General features: G+C 37.5%; 1 protein-coding gene across 2 annotated transcripts in view; it reads left to right on the top strand.

Moving 5' to 3' along the window:
- The first annotated feature begins 2,427 nt into the window (after nucleotides 1–2,427).
- Nucleotides 2,428–26,285, top strand: part of impdh1 (IMP (inosine 5'-monophosphate) dehydrogenase 1) — a 77,501-nt gene continuing 53,643 nt past the window's right edge. The window contains exon 1 of one of the 2 annotated variants that reach the window (XM_031897961.1): nucleotides 2,428–2,726. In XM_031897961.1, the coding sequence (XP_031753821.1) occupies nucleotides 2,503–2,726 (224 nt within the window). In that variant the 5' untranslated portion in view covers nucleotides 2,428–2,502. The remainder of the gene's footprint in view (nucleotides 2,727–26,285) is intronic. The other variant, XM_031897960.1, reaches the window with a different exon arrangement.

Genomic DNA, 26,285 nt, shown 5'->3' on the forward strand with positions numbered 1-26,285 from the left:
GACTGAAAAACTTGTTTTGCAGATTTCAAGTTTCTTGCAATCCAAAGATGATAAATGTCTACAGCATTTAGAACAAAGATAGTGTTTTTATTGAGGTCTCTGGACTGCTTGAAATTCCCATATACCAAACTGGGCATAGCACTGACCTTTCAGGTGGGGCAACTTTAAATCCTTTGCCAGTTCCCCCCAGATTTTCCTACTAAAGGGGCACTCATAGAGAAAGTGGCTCATTGTCTCCAGCTCCCCTGGGCACTCATCTCTGGGGCAGTTCCTTTCATTTATGCCTTTAAATTTTACATTTGGCCTGACATACAGCTTTCCATGGAAACAGAGCCAAATGACATCCCTCATCTTACCCGGGACCCTGGGGCAGTTTATATTCCTGAGAGCATTGGGTACCATAGGGGAAGGGCAGTCCCTTAAAGCCAACTCAGCAATATATAATATTTATATGAGAGAATTATACAGTTTCTTCCAATCAGACTGCAGTAATTCCTCATACAATGTCTGCCACTTAATCAGTATATGGATGCACTGCTGAGCATACCCCGCACACTGCTTATATTTACCCACCATCCTCTTGATTTTATCTCCAATTACCTAAACTGTAAAGAATTTATTGATCTGCTTTTTGAACAGAACCCCCATAAGCATTCCTCTTTTTGTAGAAAACAGAGGTTTTTTAAAAAAAAGAAAAAGATTAAAAAACAATTTGAGACACAACATTCCCGGCCCCCAGCTTTCCTAGGGAGATACGCACACACACACAGGGGAGGATGTTGAGTATGTGGTGGGGGCCCCTGGGGCGGCAGCCCCGGTAAGCCCTGTACCCCCAGTCTGACCCTGAACATAATGTTGTTTTACTTAGAATCATGTTTAAAGGAACAGTAACATGAAAATGAAGGTGTATCAAAGTAACTTTTAAATATTAAGTACTGTTGCCCAGTGCTGGGAAAAGTTGTGTGTTTGCCTGAGAAACCCTACAATAGTAGATATAAATAAGCTGCTGTGTAGCAATTGGGAGCAGCCATTCAAGGTTAAATAGGGCTAAATTGCACAGGTTATGTAGCATATAAAGAAAAAGCACCGCAGAAACCATTGTATTCTATAGAACTTATCTGCTATGAAACCTATGCCTTTTCTCCTTTTTCATCTTAAATTGGTTTCCCCACAGCTACACAACAGCTTCTTTCTATTAACTTTAGTAGTGTTGCTGAAGAAAACACACTACTTTTCAGGGCCGGAACTAGGGGTAGGCAGAAGAGGCAGCTGCCTAGGGCGCAACGATTGAGGGGGCGCCAGGCAGCTCCTGCCTACCCCTAGTGCTACTTTGTCATTGCCTCCGCCGCTTGTCATTAGCGGCGGAGGCAATGACCGATCTAATCGCCCCGCCGAGTCGGCCGACCGTGTTGCCTAGGGCAACCTAGTACAATATATTTTATTTACTTATACTTTCATTTTTTGATGTTCCTGTTCCTTTAATACCAAACTGAATATAACAATATAACTACTAACGCACACTTTTATTTGAGAGCAGGAATGCTAAAAGAAGATTGCTGTCTTCAGATGGACAGTCACATGAAAATAGGGGTTCTGAATTGTTTTGAGCAGAGGGTAAAGATTTAGCAATAGCAAATCTACAGCTGAAGCCACATTGTTCCACTAGCCAGGCCTACTGCATGAAACATGCTTTTCAATAGTGTTTTAACTCAGTAACATTTATGGTAAATCTAAATTTGCTTGGAACTTGTTACAACTTGCTTGGAACATTCAATTGCTCCAATGGGATATGTTTACCTTTGAATCTATTAATCTCTTCCATTACATGTTATATGCTACACAGTCATTTCTGATACTGCACCTGATGCTGTAATTTACCATCTTTGCATGTGTAAGAGCTTATATATAAATACAGAAGCATTAATACTGACATAGTGAATTCTTATTTTTAGCAAAGCATTGCAACAATGAGCACTTTCCCAGCAACAGAATGTCTTTAGAAAAGCCAAATATGCATATCAGCTGTGCCTGTTTTTAAATATTGTACACAAGTTAAGCAACAAGCACTATACAGCAAACATCAGCAGAAGTTGCGAGGCCTGGGTCCTGTGATAAAGGTACCCAAAGGAGGCAGGACACTCTCTGGTCCCCTGTGCAACTCTCACAATCTGTCCTCTGGGTGGAGACAGCTCCTGGAGACAGATGCACGCAGGGAGAAAGGGGGCAGGGAATCTGCAAGTGTGCAAATTCCCTAGCTATCTGGATGTTAAATACTCAGATCCTCTTTGACAGATAGAGAAACTGTACAGCTCAGAGATCCAAGCTAACTCTCTGCTGTGAATGAGTTCAGCACTGTGGGAAACCTGTTTTGCAACTTGGTAACAGCACTTTGCAAGGCGTTTGCAAGATTGATTTATTGAAAGCGTCTTAGGATGTGCAAGTGACTCCCAGTAACCTCTTCTACAGCAATTCTCATCAGTGATTGTGTTTTTGTCACTGGGTATGGATGGGTACAGGTATGAGGGAGATGCCCAGCAAGGACACTATGACTACCGCCTTATAGTAGGTGATGTGAAGGAACCCCCAATTTCACCATCTCACAATTCACATAGGCGCTCAATGATCAACGGCTGCTCCCCTATACACAGCGGCCATCTCCATGGGCATGAGACCGCAGCGCAGAGGTACAGCGCCACCCGGCTGCAGGCAGGGTATGAACCTGAGAGGTAAGAGGCAAAATTAAGTTTAACAAAGTCACAGCTCCTTCCCTGGCAGTGTCCAGTTACTGATTATATGTACTCACATGCACACACATTTCTATGACTTTTTAAGAGATTGCAATATTGTTGTGTATGGACTGCAAAACTGTCCAAAGGCTGTGACACCTGGAGCTAAGGCACTCTGGGAACTTGGTGGTTTGGATATGTCATAGTTATTGCATTAAAGTAACATGTTTAATATAGTAGACTAGTTGTATTTACATTTTTGGCAATGCACTGTGGTTTTACAGGTTACTCTTGTCAAATACTTCCTGTAGTAATAATAATAAATGCATAATAGTCAGTATGCATCTTTAATTAAAGGAATACTGATTGAAAGGGATGTTGAAAATTATATCTATGTCATCCCCAGGGTTAAAGCTTTCTCCCACGACACTTTTTTTTTTTTTACACTACTTCCAGTGGTACAGGCACCCAAAGGTCTTGGTCTTGCTCAGTATGGAGGGCTAAGGAAGTTGGGTTGCTGAGCATTTCCTTAGAGGAGACCAGGTAGCAAGTCAACTTCAAGTGCTAGCTAGTGAGTTAAATCTGGAAGAATTGGGCAACTGACCCTCTGAAAATAGATATATTTGAAAAATGAACTGCCACCCCAAATTTGGTTTCTGGACATATGGAGAATTTTTCAAAATGTCACACAATCCATTCAACAGGAGTCCAAGTAGGAAATTACACATTGCTGTTATAATATAAGTAAGTTACATTAAGCCATACACTGTCTAGCCTCACAAACACATTCATGGCTAAGGCTGCCCAATATGTATAGAGAAGGGGATCATTTAGTCCACCATTTTTTGGCTTAGCCATGTTTCTGTGTGTGTGTGTGTGTGTGTGTGTGTATATATATATATATATACACCATAAGAGAGGGAGGGCACACTCTGAAAAACAAAAAATGCCTGGGTGCTGGGTACAGAATTGTACAGTACAGAATAACCAAAAAGGCTCAGTACTGCACAGGACTTGATAAAGAATTCTTTATTGTGCAAAATCAGTGTTTCAGTCACATATTAGGACCTTTCTCTAGATGCCTCATAGTGTCCAAACCCCCAATAAATAGCCTGCGAATGCTTTTGGCGCAAAGTTACATCACTGTGATGTCACCTTCCCCCACACTTAAAGTGCAAAACAAATAATAAACTTACAGAAATGTAGAAATGTCAAAGAACAAAAAAGTAGAAGCTAAAATATAAAATAAAGGCATGGAGAAAGTCAAATGGAAAACATGTTACCAATCACAACAAAGTAGCGATTGCCAGTGTAAGAATAGTAGTTAAAAATGAAACCAATAAAGTATAAAGAGAAGGGAACAGTAGCTGTAAAGGACTGGCCATAAATACTTACAAAGGGAGAGACTTCAGTAGGAGCTATCCAGGAGGCACGCGCTCCTACCAGCCATGTCCGAATGGCAAACACAGGAGAAGGAGTGAAGCTCATTGCCATGGTAACATGTCCCTGAAAAAGCACAAATAATTTATTTCCAATACATAAGAGTTTGCCACTCTCTGATGACATCCTCCTGATTAACAGTCCTCCCAGATATAACAGACTAATATCTATATTCTTTACATACTATTACAGCAAACATTAACTGGAGCACATCAAGGGCAGATCAAGCTACTATTTCCATGGGCAGGGGGGTCATGCTCTTTCAGATAGCAGGTTCCTAGACTGAAAAAAACATATAGATAAAATATTGATTATTAAAAGTAATATGGATAATTTACTTTGCATTTGCCTCATATGTACAACACATACTGCCTCTTAGGCATAGCTGCACTCCACTTCAAGGTGCAGAGTGCAGTACTGTCGGATGTAAGGTAGCTCTGTCACCTCCGAATGACAGGAATCCTAAATTGCAGTCATTTGGAGCGTGGGGGTCTAGGGTGAGAGAGGGGGTGCCTATTTGCCCCTTCACCACCCTTACATCATGAAAACAGTTGTATTCATGGGGGATGTGCTGGGTCTAATTGCTGGGCAGGGTGGTTAAAGTGTGAAAAATATGGTACTTCTTGCACTTTTTGTCAATGACCCTTATGCTAAAATATAAGCTTTTCAGCGATCATTAGTTGTCATTTACTATGATCCTGGACACATTCTAAAAGTAATTGTGTCTTGGGTCTCGCTGCACCTATTGCTGGATTGGAAATTTAAACTTATGTGTACAGTGCAGCACCTTCAGCCCTGTCCTTACCTCTTGCCATAGGCCATTAGTACATTGCAGTCCATTGCAGTCTGCACATAGCAGTGCCCCCTGAATTGTGTATCTAAATATAGGTGACCATACATGAAAAGATCTGCTTTTTTATCAAGGTTGCCAAAAGAGCAGAATTCATATTTCACTGATATGCCTACCATGAGGTGGACAATATCCGGTTGATCTGATCTCCAAAATATGGCCACCTTAACAAGCAGGTTAGGAGAGGGGTAGGGGGATATCTACATGCTTCCCTCTGCCTGCTCCTAATAAATATAGTGCTTATTCTTGGGAATAAGTGAAGGACTCTGTACTCCAGTTAAAGTGGGCACAAATCTGCTGGAATTAAGAGAGGTGCTGGACAGGGTGCAAAGCATGTATATATTTGTTTTATTTATATACCTGTATTGCTACTTATGTATGTAGTGCTGTACAGCAGAACAATACATTAATAGAACAAATGGGTTAAAGTACAGTTAAATACATATAAGAAGCACAAGTAGATCTTACAATCTAAGTAACAAAAAACTCAATTCAATTGGCAAAACTGAACTTTTTGAAGTACTTTGCACCCCTCCATGCACTTAATAAATGATCCATAGTTCTGTAGTAATGTACCTTTATACAGTTACATAACTTTTATGATATATATCTGTTGTTGCCATATGCGTTTCTACATATTCTCAGATTTTTTGGGGGGGAGGGGTATATTATTTGTACTTTGTATTAATACAAAAGCTTTGCAATGTCACATAGCAAAAGTTAAACATTAATAATTAATTCTAACTACTGTGAGGACATCACTAAGCACCATTTAAGATATGGTATATACTGTATTTATAGAGCTATATATCAATCTCAAATTAATTATTATTTTTGTCCTTACCATACATGTGAAATGTCATTATTTATTCATTTTGCGCCAACAGTTTTGCCTCATTTAATTTGGTCAGAAGGAGATACTTTAGTCATAGTCAAAGTGAGCTATAGTGCAGGTGGTCATATTACACTATATACTGTAACTATTGAGCCAAACAAATTTGGTTGAATCTTACATATGACAGATGATTATTAGTGATGACCAAACTGTCCTGCTGCTTTGGCAAAATTCACAAAACACATTGAAGTCAATGGGTCTTGTTTTGTGGTGACTTTTTTTTATGCAATTTTTTTCTCATATTTTGCTAGAGATCCTGAAGCAAAATAACTTGTTACACTTCCCACCCTCCACAAACACCATTAATTCAGACATTTCAGTGTTAATTTAACCATAGTTATTATATGACATTGCCGGTTTGTTTATGTGGCATTGGGCACAACATTTTAGTTGTGCAGTCTGCTCCCACCCAAGGTCACAAGAAGCTTTCATGGGAATCCAACCCACACAGCATTTGACACCAGAAGTACTCTGTATCTTTTGTGCTAAGTGAGAAGACACACTGAGCAACTAGTAGCAGCTACTTGTCACTGCTACAAAAATAGACAATGCTGATCATTTACTGATAATTGCCTCTGTGTGTTATAGTAGAGAAAATTATTAGTATTGTCTATGGCAATTGTATGGTATTTTCTGACAAGTAACAGATACTAAGTAGCTCTGTGTGTCTTCAACCTAACACAACTATAAACTTGCATCTATTTCAAACTCACTGACAAATACTTAAGCTGCAAGATAATAAGTAGTGCTGTGGAGTGGAACAGCGATACCTATACAGGCATGTGATCGATTATCCAGAAACCTGTTATCCAGAAAGCTGTGATTTATGGGATGGCTATCTCCCATAGACTCAATATTAATCAAATAATCCAAAATTTTAAAACATGTTTTCTTTTTCTCTGTAATATTAAAACAGTACCTTCTACTTGATCCCAACTAATATATAAATAATCTTTATTGTAGGCAAAACAATCCCATTGGGTTTATTTAATGTTTAAATGGTTTTTAACAGACCTAAAGTATGGAGATCTGAATTATGAAATGATCCCTTATCCAGAAATCCCCAGGTCCTGAGCATTCTGGATAACCGGTCCCATACCTGTATTTGCAGAGCAAGAGCCCAACTCAAAAGCTTACAATCAAAGAGGAGAGAGAAGCACATAGTACAGTTATACAGAAGCAGTAGGGAGCATAGAGATTAGCAGAGTAGGGCAAAGTATAAATAATATTCTATATTCCTTTAATCATGATGAACTGGCAATATGATGTCTAACTAGTGAGTGTTTTGGCTGCAGTGATTTCTCTGATCACAACTATTTGCATTGTACTGGAAAATATTATGATAAGTAGATGTGTAGAGAGGGAGGGACAATTAAAACAAGTAATAACTTGCAAAGCAAATAGAATATGTCAGGATTGCTAGATTTCAGCAGAATATTTTTATGTACTATATTCAGCTGGTTGCAAGGCCATCCCATACCACCTGTGCCTGTTTTTGCTCCCTAGCTTGTGCATTTGACTGAAGTGCAAAATGCAAAATATGGGGCATGTTTACTAAGATTGGAGATAAATATCACCGGTGATGTTGCAACTCCGATGATATTTATCTCCAGTCTTTGGGGTATATTTATTTCATGCTGTGTAAAAAGTGGAGGGAAATATTACTGGTGATGTTGCCCAGGGCAACCAATCAGCAATTGGATTTCAACAGTTAGAAAACCAGGAAAAAAAACAAGGAAAGCATCTACAGTAATTGGCTGCTTGGAACAACATCACTGGTAATGTTTTACTACACTTTTTACACCGCATGATAAATATACCCCTAAGTAAATGTTACATAGGGTTGAAAAATGACCAGAGTCCATCAAGTTCAAAAATTAAAAATTGTAGGTGAACTTTGTATAAAATAATAATAATAATAAATAAAGCTTTAGCTCCTAGTTGTTGCTCTGTGCTGCAACCAAATACAATTGTAGAAATCCAAAAATAGGAAAAGAGCTTCAGCAGGTTTGCTGCAAAGCATTTATTATGGGTAGTGGTAGTGTTACCACTACCCATAAAAAATGTTTAGCAGCAAACCTGCTGAAGCTTTTTTCCTATTTTTGGATTTCCATCAGGTTCAACCCTTCCAAGTAAATCCATCACACACAACCTATACTTACCAATCTATACTATCACATACATAAACTATATATACAACCATTAATACTAACTGTAGATAAAGGCATTAATAGAATCTGCCATCACAACATCACTAGGAAGGGCATTCCACAACCTCACTGCCCTCGCCGTGAAAAACCACCTACGCTGCTTCAAATGGAAGCTCCATTCCTCTAATCTAAAGGGGTGGCCTCTGGTTGATCGGTTTTATGAGAAAAAATAATACCCCCCTATCTGTCTATAATCCCCTCTAATGTATTTGTACAGAATAATCATATCCCCTCGCCAGCGCCTCTTTTCCAGAGAAAACAACCACAACCTCCACAGTCTAGCATAAATATTCCAATATTACCAGTTTAGTTACACGTCTCTGCACTCTCTCCAGCTCATTAATATCCTTCTTAAGGACTGGAGCCCAAAACTGCACCACATACTCAAGGTAAGGCCTTACAGCACTTTATTTGCTTTAGTAGCCACAGAATGACACCGCCTGTGTCCTAGGGGACTCAAATATATAACAACCCCCCCCCCCCCCCCACCAGTGATTTTTATCAGTAAGCCTACATTATGGCAGACAAAGGATGTACCTATGGATCTAAGTGGAAGGCAGGGTGCAAAGTACAAACAACTTGGCCGGCGGTGGCACCTTGGGGGGTGCAGGGCCCCTGGGGTGGTAGCTCCGGTGGGCCCTGCACCTCCCAGTCCAACCCTGTTAAAGATCTTTTATAAACCATAAAATATGCTGTATCTGTATTAAGGTATTGCCATCATATAGCACAAAAGTATTGCCAATTATAAGACCCCCATGCCTGCTCTTCTGTAGTTCACAATTAACAACTTTTAGTATGTTATAAAATGCCCTACTCTTGGCAAATTTCCAATTATCTTCATTTTTCTGCTGCATCAAATGTATATTTCAATTGGTTTTACCAAATATTTACAGTAATGCTTTCTTTAAAATGTGAAGGCAAACTACCATTCCTCCAATTTATAACTAATACATAGAATAAATAGGATTGGGTTTAGTTTGTGTATATATACAAAATATGCTTTGTCGGTTACATAGATCTGAATTAGACTATGTCTATAGATTATGGGTATATGGTACCTCAAAGGCGTCCTCATATCAAAATCTGCAAAATTATCACAAGAGCCCATGGGCTATTGTTATGTAAATGGATTTAGAAAACATTTAACCCAAAGAACAGGGAGCAAAATGCAAAAACATGGCTACTTGGCCTGCCCTACCTAGCCATATGCAAGCATGTCCTTCCTTTCAACATGAGTTTCTAAAAAACATATATGTATAAATATTCATATAATAATTTATATCTTTACTTATTTTAAACACTATGCAAAACACACAACTAACAAGTGCTCCAAGCAGCATATGATGTGTTTATTGGTGAAGGGTTACAATAAATGCATATTTTTGGGCCCCCACCTTTATTTATCCCCGGAATACAGAGAAACATCCTCCTAATATATAAATATTTGTTAAAACACGGTACATAAATCAATATTTGGGTTGCAAAGCTAAGCTTAAGAATGTTTCTAAGTATTGCTGTGCTCCAAGGAAGATGCAAAACACAGCTTTACTTGTAAACAAGTACTGCCTTGTGATTACCAAGAGTATGTTTTACTAAAGGTAAGGCTACATAAAGGAACTGTCATAACAGAAAGGATTGTTTCTTTATTAATATATATGCATTAATCTTTTAATATCCATAATGGTTACAGACCATTTCTGTAGCACTTAAATGTGCCCGCTATATGCATTAAGAGATTATTGTACAGTCTCAACAATACCCCCTCTAGTAGCAAAATACAGCAATGTCCAAGGCCCAGAACAGTGTAGCACCAACTAGCCTGCTTGTACAGTGTGAATGCAGAGAAGAAAAACATCTAGAAGTTTTTGGGTTCTGTCAGTGTCAGGAATAGGGTTACCATCTCACTCCATTTAAAAAGGACACTTATTGAATCCTTGATCTATGCATCCAACTTGCATCATGTGGGTTTAATAGGTGTCCTCAAACCTTAAAGGTAATGCTAACCCTAGTCAGGGATAAATATATACTGTGCAATGGAGATGCAGTGCACCCTGTGTTTTTATTTATTTAGCCACAAACAAGTGTCCTTGTCCATGTATGCCAGAAGGAATGTTAATTTATCAGTAGTAATGCATTACCCGCTGCAGCACAAAGTCTGATGGTAAAGATAGGGCTCTTGTGGCTCCCCAAATGTACCCATTAACCTACCAGCAGAAAATCCTTCTTACTTCTCAGCACTCCATTTGGAAATTAAAAATAAAATACTGAAATATTTTGTGTTGACTAATATATTTGTGTAGTTACTACATCAAAACGCGCAACATTTTTAACCATTTCTAGTTCTCCATCTACCAGCAATGTATGTTTCACTGAGTGCCCCCTGAGTGAATCGTTGGCTAAAATTAGCCTGAACACAACAAGCTTGGATTAATAGATGTCATGTCCCTATCTGTCCTAAGTTAAGCAAAAAGTAATCCCTGTCACTGCACTGTATGAGCTTCAGCCAGAAGCCGATTTAGACAAACAGGGAGGTGGTTTAACCCTTGCGTATCAGTGTGCAAAAAGCCCTGAGAATTCAATAATGGAAGAATTTGTAAATTCCATTTTACAGTTGTGTGTGATAAAAATGCCTCTGCAAAAAGGGCACATAAGGTCAAGTCCTTTGACGTACTAAACTTCTCTATCAGTCATTTGCATCTGGCTTGTTGTTAATTTGCCTCTATCTCAAGGGTCTTGTCTTTGCTAATTAGGAACATCTTATCACAAAAGCTAACAAATTGTCTGGGAGATAGGAATAAATAATGCATAATCACTTGAACCTACAGTAATATACCTAAAACATTTTGTGAGAGGCTTTGTACCCATGTAGAACACACCTTGGATGCACTCAACATTGTGTTAAAACACTTGCGTGATTTGCTATATTTGCTATATTTGCATGAATTGTTTTCTTTATTCTGTGAACATGGAGTCTCCTCATTTACTGCTTAGCAACCTAGCCTGTCTCACTTCTGCAGCTTACTAACTAAGAGCTTTAACTTCAGCCCTATAACCTTTATAGTTACATATATGTAAGCCAACTGTCAGGTTTGGGATGGGAAGCATTGCAGAAGCTGAGTCTGACCCAAGTGCCAAGTTTTGGAGGGTTGTGCTTTAGAATGCATGAAATAAAGCAGAACTATGAACACTAAAATATTTGTAAGTTGGGCACAACACAAAATATTATATATGTATATATGTTAAAGGAATACTGTATTTTCTATAGTGAATTTACTGCCCCAGCCTCAAATTTCAGAATCTCTATAACAGTAATGAATCAGGCCTTTAGAGTTGTGTTCAGGGGATCACCACCTTGGATTTTGTTAAAAGTGTCAGTGACACTCACGTGCACAGTATGGTCTGGGCAGCTGTCAAGAAGCTAAACTTAGGGGCTGTCAGAAGCTTGTCAGAAAATGTCACAGATGCTGATGCTACAGGGATGAATTAAATTAAATTCTAATGTAAATTACACTGGTTAATGAATATGTATAAATTACTAATCAGCCTTGTATTGTGAGATTTATATTCTAAATATTCAGGATATTGTGAGTCAGTCCCTAAACTTAGGTAACTGAAAGCAGCACAGAGCATGTGCAGTAAAATCTGCAGAAAACAAGATGGAGAGCTTTGGAGGAAAAGATCTTTACTGCTAAAGGGCTATGGTTGCTTTGGGCTGGTACAGAATCTTAAAACATGATATACAGCATTTCTAGCCCATCTTTTTCTTAAGTTACAGTTCTCCTTTAAACGGAAGGTGAATTATGATAAAAAAAAAATTACAGCCAGTATGTATACATGGATTTGCTGTGCAAAGCAAGTATGTTGTTGGTCTTGAGCTTAAGGAGAAATTAAAGTTCAATGACAAAACAATGTACAAAATGATACAGCTGAAACTCCCCCAAGACTGCTGACAACAGCATATGCTGAATCATTTATCTGAATGTACCAATCAACTTATGCACATTTTACATCCAATGTACACGTGCACATGCCTCACGTTGCATATATAAGATCTATATAAGATCACTCCTCAGTCCTTTATAAAGAAACTTGTAGTTTACTGCTGGCTTCCTTATTAACTACTCATTAAAGAGAAACAAGTCATTTCCCCCTCCATTCTTTAAGGCTTTATGCTACATAAGAAAGACAGTGGAATATAATTTTCTAGCTAGAACTTCTATATGTGTTTCTCAGAATGCAAAATGCTTCTTCCTGCATATATAGGGTGTTAAAGTGAGTAAATGCCATAAATATGAATGAATCCATTCCAGTGCATCTGGTACATTAGTTAGTCTGAGGTAAGAGAATGTTTTCCTCGTTTTGGAATATTGCAGTAGGTACATTATAGTTAAAAGATATATATATTAAGATAACTATCTGGTGATAAAATTGAAAGCAAAAAAGTAAACTTGACCTGAACTTAATGTGCGCAGGCGTTAAGTAGAGAGTTCCTCTATGCCTGACAGTGAACGCTCTACACCTAGCAGCAGATTCTTAACCTAGGACAATGGTAAATAATCCTCTCTTGTGAGAGGTCAAATTTATAGAGGTATATTCATTTGTTAAACAGTGAAGGTGATGACTTCTAATGGAGAAATTTTCAGAATACAGGTATAGGACCTGTTATCCACAATGCTCGGGACCAAGGGTATTCCGGATAAGGGGTCTTTCCGTAATTTGGATCTCCATACCTTAAGTCTACTAAAAAATAAATAAAACATTAATTAAACCCAATAGGATTGTTTTGCATCCAAGGATTAATTATATCTTAGTTGGGATCAATTACAAGGTACTGTTTTATTAGTACAGAGAAAAAGGAAATCAGTTTTAAAATTCTGAATTATTTGATTAAAATGGAGTCTATGGGAGGCGGGCTTTCTGTAATTCGGAGCTTTCTGGATAACAGGTTTCCGGATAAGGGATCCCTTTCCTGTATTACATTTACATTTAAGACATGTTGGGCCCGATTCACTAAAGGGCGCTTTTAACGCTTTTTCGCGTTAAAAAACGCAAAATAACTTGCGCGCGATTCACCATAGTATTATCGCGTGCGAAAAATCGCCATTTTCGCATGGGATATTTCTCGCACTAGTCTTACCATTTTGCGTTAATTTCCGCGCTGAAAAGAATACGATCGCATGATTCACTATAACTTTTGCGCGCTAAATATCGCATTCGGCTATACGAAAATTAACACCTACTACAGGCAGGCGAAAAATTATACAAAAGTACAGTAAATGATTTTTTGCAATAAAATATGGACTTACAGTGTTATTTATTCAAGGCATGGATTCGCAGCGAATTTTTGGACGTGCGTTGAATTTTTTCGCAGCGGATTTTTTCATGCGTTTCGCAAACCAATCCGCCAATGGCAAAACGCATGAAAAAATTCGCCACGCAAAAATTCACCGCACATCCAAAAATTGATACAAGTGTCAAAAAATAATAGTCACGGGCAACAATTTTTTTGCCCGCACAACATTTTTGCCGTTTCGGGGATCTTTCGAAAGATTTGCTAATTTTTCACTAAAGAAACCAGAACACATTTGCTCATCACTAGTGGCTACTATTTATAAGCATCTACTATTTATATGTGGCTAATATTTATATACACCATTTATATGCTTTGACAATTTTTATACACTATTTCTATGCTACCATTCATATTCGGCGATTATTTGCATAATTTAGCACATGTACCGGCAAATACCGCATTGAAATAGTCTTTCGCGAGTTAAATAACGCATGCAATATCGCACGTAAAAAAGCGCGAATATGCTTATAGTGAATCGTGCGAAAAATCGCCAAAATTAAGCGGCGGTAAAAATTTTAGCGCACAATAAGAATAGCGCACGTTTTATCGCCCTTTAGTGAATCAGGCCCCTTGTCTAAATATATTTTCAATCTTCAGTCTTAATGAAACTGTTGGTGGGAAAAAAACAAAAGTAAAATTACAAAAAAATATAATGTTTTGCAACAGTGGAGCATTACTAGCTTTTGTTGAACCATCAGCTAAATAATGGGCATTCTTGATTTATTTATGCCTGGTTTAGATGGGCTGTCCTGCTCAAAGCATAAAACATTTTGAAGTAGGCAGTTAAATTAAATAGGGGGTGACAAATGTATTGCATGCATGGTCTTCCCTGAAGATGGCACTAGAGCACAAAACAAAGGCTCTTTTATGTTTATTTTATAATAGAATTACTAATATTTTTCACATAATATTTTCTGGTGGAAAATTAAATTTTTCCTTCAAATATCTCAAGCACCCATTCATATTTTAATGGTTCTCTCACAAGTTCTTATTTGGTTATTAGCTTATTTTCAGTTTTAGAAAGTCTCTTTCTCTCCTCCCTCAATACTCCTACTCTAAAAAAGATTAAAACATTGAATTACCCAGAATTACTGAATCCAAGTAACCCTGTAACATAACTATTCTCATATCATTCTAGCCTCCAGTGGTGATGGCAGCTAGAATGAGAATGGTGATGGAAGTGTCATTAAGCTGTCCTAAGTGATTAAAAATTCTATCTTATAAGTAGGATTTCTTTTCCCCTCCAGTTTTATAACTATTAACTGCCATTTGCAGCCAGGGAAAATTTAGATTGAGAAATTTACAGATTTATTACACACTACTACAGATTGAGATTTATTATTGTAGTTGTAACATCTTCCCTATAAATACTGTAATTTACTAATGTGTTAAAAAAGACCATGTTAAGTTCAATATATCTGAAAATGTGCTTTCTAAGTATTTTTCTACTAGGCTCACTTGAAACTGTTGAGGTTTGGGGCTCTGGGTAAATCACACATTTTTGTAATCATACATGTATGTGTTACAAGTAATTTGTATACAGTTTGGAAAAGAAAGGTGGCATGCTGAAGCCCATAAGTGTACTAGAGCATTGTAAATAGAATATTAAGGTTCTGCATTACACCACATGCTCATAGAGAATGATCATATTGCTGCACTTAAAGGCACAGTACACCTTATATTTTGCTTTTAGTTTAAACTATATTTCCATAAATTTGTCTTAATTTTTGTTATTTTTAAAGTATTTTTTAACTCTTGACCTTATAGTTAGATTTGTATTGTTATTAATCATATGAAGCACTAATTTTTCTGCACACATATGCCCATATTCATCACCTTGTCTATAGTACCCTAGAAACCAGATCATAGTTTAAGGCTAGTGCCACACTGGCAAATTCTTAACCTGTGGATAGGACCTCTTTCCCTATTATTATATTTTTGAATAGTTATTTCAGAATGTTCTTTTGGATGCAGTTCAACATGTATGGGTGGCGTTATATTAAAATTTCCAAACACATGCCACTATTGAAAGACCTGAGATGACACTATGCCTGGTTGTTTTTACATGCTAAGGACTGATAAGTTATCACCAAAGAATGCTTCAGAAACTTAAAAATACACCAATATCAAAATATAATATCATGCATAATTCTCTGACAGCATCTGTCAGCATTTATGGCTAATATATTCCAGAATCGGATCCAACCCACAGCAAAGAAAAAGTATTTATAAGGGGTGTTGGAAGGTTGGTAAAAACAATAGACTCCACTTTTCCAGCATCTACTGAGTGAACTACAAGAGCTATTGATAAAACATTTAAACTTAAACTTTAAATATAAGCTGGCATTTATTTTAACAATAGGCATGGAATAGTATACTAGCATGGATTAGTATTCCTGCCCTGCTGTAGTGGTATGGTTTTGGATTTAGCATCTATATCATCTGTGATATGAAGCACCTGGAAGAGTGACATTTTCTCATTTATCCTGCTTCTGTTTCCTCCCACTCTTTCCAACCTGATCCCTTTTCTATTGTACTACAAATGAAAGTTCAATCAAAAGTTTAAGTTGGGGACATTACTACAAACACATTACTTAAATAGAACATCCAGATCTGGGTGCTCATGCCTTTAAGCAAAGAGGAGGTTATAGACACTAGTCTTCAGAAACAATGTGTTTTGTGCCTTGTGGGGGCACTTAAGAGTAGGTTATGTTTTGCCCCACAAGGCAATAAATGTGTAAGTCTTTTGGAATATTTTTTATTTACATAAATTTACTTTTGAATTGCATCAGTTCTAACGCGATGGCCCAGTTCTTGTGCCAGCCTTTGTTGAAGCGTAGATTATGACAAGCATCTAAAAGCGTGGATTGTGTTATTTACAGGCCAGTTTTAAGCCATTTTATTTTTCTGCTTTAATAGCAGGAGCTTGAAAGAGCCTAAGAATATCTCCTCTATTAAGCCATCCAGAATGAAACCCTGTAGGGCAATTTTATCAGATAGATTAATTCCTATTTGCTACAATTCTGATCAATCAGCTACAAAAATGAGTCCATGCTAATTTGCAAACAGTATCTATTAATATTGATATTGATCAGATTAACTTTTAGTATGTTATAGAATTGCCAGTTCTTAGCAATTTTTCAACTGGTCTTTATTTTTTATAGTTTTTGAATTATTTGCCTTTTTCTTTTGACTCTTTCTAGCTTTTAAATAGGTGTCACATATCCTGGCAGCCAAACAACTATTGCACTATAGTACTATCATTTAAATGTTACTGTTACTTTTTATTACTTCTTATTTGGACCCTAGCAACCACATAGCTGCTAAAATGCCAAACTAGAGAGCTGCCAAACAAAATAACACAAAAATCACAAATAATAAAAAATGAAGATAAATTGTAATCAGAATATCTCCCTCTACAACATACAAACAGTTATTTAAAGGTGAACAACCCCTTTAACTGGGAAAAACAATGCCTATAGACTTCAGACCACTTATTATTTTGGAGATCTGAGATAACAAATCCCTGATGTTTTAGACATTTATAAAAGAAAAGAAAGTTTTGTTTGTTCAAAAATTTGCGGTGTTACTTTTAGCAATCTTTCTCACTCATCTTTTAATTAATAAGCAAACTATTCCCCCCCCAAGCTAGGTATACCTGATTTTTGGCCAAATATTCCTTGTTAACTGTTAACATTAATTAATGCCAGGTTGGACTATCCAATCCATTTTTTGACTCATAAAGCCCCTGTGCTCTACATAAAGCTCCTGTGCTCTACAGTTGTTAATGAACTTGGCAGTTTCCAAGGGTATTGCTCAGTTTAGCTGCTAGATTGTTTTGCTCTGCTTCATGTGTAATACACCAATAATTGTTCCCCTAGTGAAACTCATTCAGAACATCCTTACAGCTCAACCTTATTCAGCAACTCACTTTTTAGGTCAGGCCACACATTTCACCTTAAAATAAACTTCTCAGCCAGCAATCTATTATAGATTATGTGCTAAGCTTTAACTGGTTGAAAAGCTGATCTATATATAGCAGCATAATCAATATGCATTAAAGCAGAAGCTAAAACCTTCCTCTCTTTAATCTGATGAAAGTAATATGGATGGAAAGCAGATTTCAACCAGCCAACTGTACCATCCTGCTGCATGGAATATGTTAGTATTTTATAAAAATAATTATTTAAATTACCATTGTTTACACTTATATGTATTAAACATGGGTCTGCTTTCCCTCAGTTGCTCCACTATATCATGGTGTCATGGTTAGAATAAGGTGAGTGGACCATATTATGAATTCTGAACACAGGATTTGGTTTGAGAATCCAAAGAATCCTAGCACTTTTTTACGATTTGGATTCAGCCAAACATTTGGAGCCATTTATGAATAATGTTACACTAAAATGAAATGTTGCATTTATTAATGCCATTCATTAGCAGTACTATCACTCAAACATTCTTCCTTCATTTCTATATAGTTATGCTAAGCTCCTTTGCATCCCTTATGCCTCTTCTCCTGAACTGTGGACAAGTGCATCAACTGACACTGAGGGACCCAGGAGCTACTGCTAGGACCACACTGAGATTTAAAGTAGGCCCTGATATTACAAATACACAGAGGCCCAAACAGTCTCACACCAGCTCACGAAATAGTGACTACTGTCTATGGCATCTTACAGCAGCCCTCTGGCATTTGCCAGAATCCACAGTTTGCCATTCAGAATTTGGTGGTAGTTTCCGGGTTCCCATAGCAGGTTGCATAAATAGGTGCAGCAGACCTGCACCACAACAATCACATGCTAATGCTATTTTAACACCAGACGTACGAGACTCTGAAAATGTTAGCCACAATATGCATCCAAATACCAACACATGTAAACTATATACAAAATGTATACTATAATTCTGTGAAAAAAATAAATGACCCTTTTTGTGTTGTGACAATCCAATAGCCACTATAAACCTTTGGACAATTTTTTGTATAAAGATTGTGGTCTTTTTTTAAGGTTTTGAAATATAGAGCACACAAATGCAATCCTGTTGCTACAGTGATGCAAAATATACAATAAGAACCCTACTTCATACAAGTTGGAATATGAGAGGGAGGGTCTGATTAATCACTGCTGCACCTACATACAAATAATACTTCTTACATCCAATCTTAATGTGAACTCCTTAGGGTTCTTAACCCATAAGGGGGTAATATACTAACTGCAAATGCAGTTGTGGTTGCTCAAAGTTTGCCGCAGTCACATGAAAACTTCCATACATTACATATACTTGCGCGACTAATCTCCCCGTTTGTCACGGCCCTTATTCATGAGAATCTGGGCTATTGGAAGAAAAGGGGCAAAGTGGGGCTCATTTGCGAACACAAAGAAACTTTGTATTAGGGTGGTTTCACCTACCAAGTAACCATTTACAGGTATGGGACCTGTTATCCAGAATGCTCGGGCCCTGGGTCTTTCTGGATAAGGGATCTTTCTGTAATTTGGATCTCCAACTAAAAAGAATTTAAACTTAATTTAAGCCCAATAGGATTATTTTGCCTCCAATAAGGATTAATTATAGCTTAGTTGTGATCTAGTACAAGTTACTGTTTTATTATTACAGAGAAAAAGGAAATCATCTTTCAAAAAATTATGTTCTTATAAAGGAGTCTATGGGAGATGGTCTTTCCATAATTTGGAACTTTCTGGATAATGGGTTTCTGGATAATGGGTCCCATACCTGTACTAGTTATGATTATTTAGTGAAAGCAAAGCTCTGGCTTTGTGTTACTGCCCCAGGGCTAATATTACCAGTGTTAAAAGAAAAGCACCAGTTAGTGACCTTGCCTTGAGTATAAATTGAGCCATCCATGTACTGAGCTGACAGCTTACAGTGGCACCTAGAGAATAGCAATAATTATGACTGTTGACTTTGTTGCTCATAGAATGTAAGCTGCAGTGAGTCAGCAAGTTGCTGTAATAAGATGCAAATCAGTAAATATTCCCATGTGAATATCATGTGTTTTCTTTAGTGCTACTTTTACTGTTATGCATTTCTGTCTTGGACATTTAAAAAAAAGTTATATAATAAATATGGAACATGTTAAATAATGGTCCTTTAGTATTATTTAATTTTATATTAGAAAAAGTGTGTTTTTTTAAAGTGTTTTTAACACCCTGTTAGCTTAAGTTTGGTTGGTAGGGTAATCAACCTCTAGTAACCAGTGTAAATTTCAAGACAGTCACAGAAAAACTGTAAATATTTTAAAAAGATAATTTTACTGCATTTAAAGACTAATACAGTGCTAAAGATACCTTTGTAACCAGCCTACTGACACTTTATTATGTCTGTACTGACAGCACCTATAGATTACCAACACATACAGTGGCTTGCGAAAGTATTCGGCCCCCTTGAACTTTTCCACATTTTGTCACATTACAGCCACAAACATGAATCAATTTTATTGGAATTCCACGTGAAAGACCAATACAAAGTGGTGTACACGTGAGAAGTGGAATGAAAATCATACATGATTCCAAACATTTTTTACAAATAAATAACTGCAAAGTGGGGTGTGCGTAATTATTCAGCCCCCTGAGTCAATACTTTGTAGAACCACCTTTTGCTGCAATTCCAGCTGCCAGTCTTTTAGGGTATGTCTCTACCAGCTTTGCACATCTAGAGACTGAAATCCTTGCCCATTCTTCTTTGCAAAACAGCTCCAGCTCAGTCAGATTAGATGGATAGCGTTTGTGAACAGCAGTTTTCAGATCTTGCCACATATTCTCCATTGGATTTAGATCTGGACTTTGACTGGGCCATTCTAACACATGGATATGTTTTGTTTTAAACCATTCCATTGTTGCCCTGGCTTTATGTTTAGGGTCGTTGTCCTGCTGGAAGGTGAACCTCCGCCCCAGTCTCAAGTCTTTTGCAGACTCCAAGAGGTTTTCTTCCAAGATTGCCCTGTATTTGGCTCCATCCATCTTCCCATCAACTCTGACCAGCTTCCCTGTCCCTGCTGAAGAGAAGCACCCCCAGAGCATGATGCTGCCACCACCACTACCATATTTGACAGTGGGGATGGTGTGTTCAGAGTGATGTGCAGTGTTAGTTTTCCGCCACACATAGCGTTTTGCATTTTTGGAAATCTTTTTGTAGCCTAAGCCTGCTTTAAATTTCTCAATAACTTTATCCCTGACCTGTCTGGTGTGTTCTTTGGACTTCATGGTGTTGTTGCTCCCAATATTCTCTTAGACAACCTCTGAGGCCATCACAGAGCAGCTGTATTTGTACTGACATTAGATTACACACAGGTGCACTCTATTTAGTCATTAGCACTCATCAGGCAATGTCTATGGGCAACTGACTGCACTCAGACCAAAGGGGGCTGAATAATTACGCACACCCCAATTTGCAGTTATTTATTAGTAAAAAATGTTTGGAATTATGTATGATTTTCGTTCCACTTCTCACGTGTACACCACTTTGTATTGGTCTTTCACGTGGAATTCCAATAAAATTGATTCATGTTTGTGGCTGTAATGTGACAAAATGTGGAAAAGTTCAAGGGGGCCGAATACTTTTGTAAGTCACTGTATAAATACTGATGCAGTAATAACATATTTACACACCTCTATCAGCCTAGAATAGATGTCTTTTTAGGGCTGTAAATCATGTAGTAAAAAGTTGAATGCTCTGCTGCAAGACAGATAGCTAGTATCTCAACCATTAGGCATGGTCTGCTGCATTTTAAAAATATTTTTTTTTCCTAATCTGTCCTTCTTTGCTAAACACTACATATGTTGGGCACAAATACAAACTTTATTTTCTATTGACAATGTCAATTTACATGCCTTGCTTTATACTGGAGTCCCTGGGTATGTAGTGGCTTTTCCTACTATATAATATACTGTATAGTTTACCCTTGTCATGTAGCCCCTCTATGTTCAGATGTGGCCTGAAAACTTGGGGAACCACCAGATAAGCTATTTTTTATGATACGCATTGTGAAGACATGATATGCACATATCTGGTTTCATTGTCCGTGTTGAACCAATCAGCAATTTATAGGACCAACATCTGCAATATGCACATTTGCATACTGCTTCTAAAAAGAACATTTTTGTGCACAAACCTATTAGGGAATGTCAGAGTGTCAGCAATGTTGCCCCATTATGGCCTCAATCCACCCTGCCCAGTGCATAAATATCAGTGTCTCCCAAAGACATATCTGGATTACAGTCTAGGATTGTGTGACTTTGACATAGGGAATAACAGTTGTATTTAAAAACAGCTGGGCATCCTTGTTTAAATCAGTAAAATTTATAGATGAGGGATGAAAGCAGGGAGCAAACAAGTAATAGGTAGTTTTTAAATATTAGTTACAGCGGCCACAGACCCCAGTTTCACTTTTTGTCCAGTTACAAGTACTTGGGCTTTCTTGAATGCTTCCCTCCCTCGCATCAAAACTAAAAGCTTACCACTTAAGCCAGGTGTGGTATGCCCAAATGTTTCAAAGGTTTCATAGAGCAATGCTGTAATTGTGCATGCCTGGTGCACTGAAGTTGTATTTTCTTTTTTTTATTTGTGTTGATTACAACTACAAGAGGATGGTTTCCCTAGGCATGAGATCTGGTTGCCTAACTGGTAATGCAACACTACATAAAACTAGTAAAGTCGTTTTGCAGTCTACTGTTGGCTACTACTTTCTGGGTGCATTGCTGAGATAAATACTTATTTGTTCACTGCAGAGATTGTATATTGTGATTGTCATTTGATTTAACAAAAACAGCATATCATAGTTTCCTAATTTCATTAAAGTTTAAAAAGCAACTAAAGCTAATCCTGGAGCACGAGGTGGATAGCACTGAACACATGTTCATCCTGTCATGTGCAGGCAGTCATTTAATCTTTAATTTACAGGCTGCTCAGAACCATAAATTAAATTAATTTAGCTTGTTGTTGACTTAAAAAGACATTTATGGCTAGAAATGCCATATTTTATACTGACTAAACTGACTGCACTAGCTTAAAGGAGAAGGAAAGGCTAATAAAGAGTTAATCTCTAGCTACAGGAATACCGTCAGTTCTCTCAACAGTGCCCTTAAGTCTCCCCATATTTCTGCCATTCAGATGATCAGAAGCCTTATAGGAAAAAAATGCTGAGCTCTGTAAAGAAAGTTCCCATAATGCCCTGCTCCTGCACCAAGACCAAGACCGGTGTACATGCTCAGTATGACAAGACTATGAGGAAGCTTCTTGCTGATTGGCTCAGATCACACATTCCTAAGGGGGGGAGGGAGTTCTTTGCATTCTTGAGGGAGGGGGGAGCAGGAGAGAGCTGTTTGTCTCTGGCACAGGAAAACAAAGAGACAACAAATTCTTTTTTACAGTGTTTATGTAAGTGCTTATGGCTGTATTTACATAGAATTTTCTGATAAAGCTTACTTAGTTTTTACCTTTCCTTCTCTTTTAAAGTTTCAGCATCTCTATGGTAGTAATAATATAGGTCTTTACAGTTGTCACAGGTGGGATTCTGTTAGAACTGTTCAGGACAGTGCACATGCTCAGTACAATCTGAGCAGCTGTTGAAAAGCTAAGCTTAGGAAATTATCAAATTATCAAGCAGAAAATGAGGCTGGCTTGTCATATAAACTGATGCTACAAGGCTAATTAGGACATTCTGATGTTAATTGCACTGCTTTCTGAGCTGCCATTTAATTTGAATCTGAATGAATTAATTAATGATACCGTAACATTTATATTTCTATATATACAGTATGTTGTGTGTCTGTCCCTACGCTCAGTAAGTTACAGCAGCACAGAGCATGTTCAGTGAATCAGCAGAGAAGAAGATGGGGAGCTACTGGGGGCATATTTGGAGGCATAGATCTTCTCTGCTAATGGTTTGTGGTTGCCTTGGGCTGGTACAGAAGATTTAGTTCTCCTTTAAAAACTAAGGGCCACCCTCTAGGATCATACAATTCACCATGCACAAAAACAAATCAAGGGCACACATATATGTTAAGTCACATCAGCCAAAAAGTTCTCTGTTTTACTCCCACACTACTTCCTGCTACAGTTAGAGCTGCATTATTTCCTGTCAGGGAGCACACAGACCATCACAAAATGGTGGTTTAAGGGAAAAGATATAAAAGGGCAGTATTTACGGATATATAGATTCCACTTTGGTAGGATTCTTTAATAGGCCACTTATATGTTGGTTAAGTATTAATTTTGGGGGTATAGGAACTTTTATCTATTTCCTTATCTCCTTAACAAGGAACTTTTCGCCTCGCAATACCTCTGAAAATAGTTAAAGCATTGGCGTATGAGGGAATATAATAAGAAATGTAAAATTTACTCCTTTTTAGTAAAAAGCAGCCAGTCAGCAGGTAGTATATACTGGTTCATTTTTAAAAAAAAAAACAACTTTTTAATGGTTGGGGAAGATTCCTAGACCAGGAGCATATATGGGGCCTGTTATTACAATAACCTAACCACATTTGTAATAAAAGGTACTAATGGGGTTATGTAATATAAAGCAATACATGTGGCCAGAAGCAGTAAAGCATAGTAACCAATCAGTAGGTCAGAATTTCTGGTCACATGTTGAAAACACCTTGTTGGTTGCTATGGATTGCTACACCTGGACAAACTTAGTGTCTTTTATTACCAATTGGAGGGTGCAGTAATCTGTAAAAACCAATAAGATGCTTGCTTTTTACAGGTTATCAGTAAATGCTACCTGCTGTTTGGTTGCGATGGGTTACTGTATCTGGGCACTCAATGTTTTATTATGTTTTATTATCCCCAATTATTTATTACCGTGCTGAAAAATTAGGAGGCAACACAGACTGTGGCCAAATTAATTTAACATTAATAAAGTTCTGCTCATAAAGTCAGTTATTATATTCTGAATATTATTATATATTTATTTTCTAAAATTGTTGTAGATACAAACTTGTTCACACAATTAGCTTCAGTCCGTACAGTACTTAACAGTTACAACAGTTCATAACAGTTAAAAGGCATTGTAAAAATGTCAAGGTCTGTCTGGACTAAATGGATCATCCTATATAGAAACAAACGGCTAGATGCAGCATGTTAAGATAAAGGGCAAGGACAAGTTAAGGAGGAGAAAGATAATAAAGAAGATGAGCAATGTGAAGAGAGCACTAAAGATGTTATGAGAGTTTCATTAGCTAACTGAAAACATAGCTACAGATGTACTGTTCCAGTCATAACAAGTGTGTTCACAGATGCACAAGTTAAACATGCCAGGAACTTACTCCTTGAAAATGATAAAAATATTAGGCTAGTGAGGTCAGACTGAAAAAAAAAATATATAAGGAAAAGATTACTGTTACTGTTTTCTGCTGCATTTACATTTTTTTTCATATTAAACTCATTTGGGGTCAGGAAATTACTAAATTTTTTGGACTGGAAAAGGTTGAAAACTTGATACATATACTGTTTAGGACAATGTGGTGATGCAAAAATAACTTGGCTGGAAAACGGACGAGTAAATAGTAATTTGATTAGCTTTCAGTCATGGCATAAGAACAAATGAGTAAAAGGTTTGTATAAGAACAATTTTATCAAGAATTCTAATCAAGCAAAAAAGGGGTGGGTGAGTGTGCATTGTTTAAACTAAAATGAGAATAGTTTTTGCCATGTCATGCCTTGTCATGTAATGGTATATATTAGCTTCATTTTCCAGTGACCTGACTTAAACTGATACTATGACTTTATAAACTGATAAAGTGGGACTGTGGCAATGGACAGAAACAATGTCTTTATATTCATAAATATCAGCTGTACAATTTAAATTCACTTTTAACAGGCAGCAGCCTTTATCGCCCAGAGCATTCCTAGAATTGACATAATGCAAGCAAGGATAGTCACTGACAGCAGTCTGAAGATACTTGCTCTGAAGATACAGGTCTTTGCTCTAGAATGCTGTTCATCGCGGATTCTGCAGGGCAAGGTAGGGTGGGTCCCAAGGATGCCGGATGCGATGCAGAGGAGGGCGTGGCCTGCGCTCGGCAGATAGAAGACATGTTCTAAGGTTTAGAACACATCTTCTATCTGCTGAGCGTAGGGGCAAGGTAGGGTGGGTCCCAAGGATGCCGGGTGCGATGAAGAGAAGGCTTCTATCCGCCGAGCGCAGGCCACGCCCCCCGTTATTTATTTTATTAAAGATTTAGCAGCAAGCCAGATGCAGCCATCAATAGAGCCACATCTGGCTCGTGAGCCATAGGTTCCCTACCCCTGATCTACACTGTATCATTTTCAGCACAGAAAACTATTGGCAATTGACATGGCTGATGAGTGTCTGTTTGCATCAAAGTTGTTGGGACTATCTCTGGTGTGTTCACAAGCTAGCTAATTGGCAGAAAAGAAAATATAAGCATATATTATAGTAATATATTGGTCTGTATATTTAAGGGTCCACAGTTCTGTCAAGGGATTCTGTGTATACAGTGTACAGAATATACAGAGTGTGCTGTATATGCATATTATATGCCAGCAAATTCTATAAACTACCAAGACATCATACAAATGACTAGTGCAAATTATTGTTTTGTTTTTAAAAGGCTATAGTTCTCCCCTACTGAGTGTGGCATGAAAACATAATAGCCACACTAATAGAATGTATGCTCTATTTCTTTACAAATAAGTGCAATCAGTTTTAGTAGGTTCCCCTGAAAGGAGTCTTTTTTTTTAATGGCTGTATCATGCCATTATGTCCTCTGTGTCCATGATTTATAGTATAAATTGATATAAGGGGATTCTACAGTACTGGCTCAAA

Source organism: Xenopus tropicalis, chromosome 3, assembly GCF_000004195.4.
Source record: "Xenopus tropicalis strain Nigerian chromosome 3, UCB_Xtro_10.0, whole genome shotgun sequence".
Classification (NCBI taxonomy): Eukaryota; Metazoa; Chordata; class Amphibia; order Anura; family Pipidae; genus Xenopus; species Xenopus tropicalis.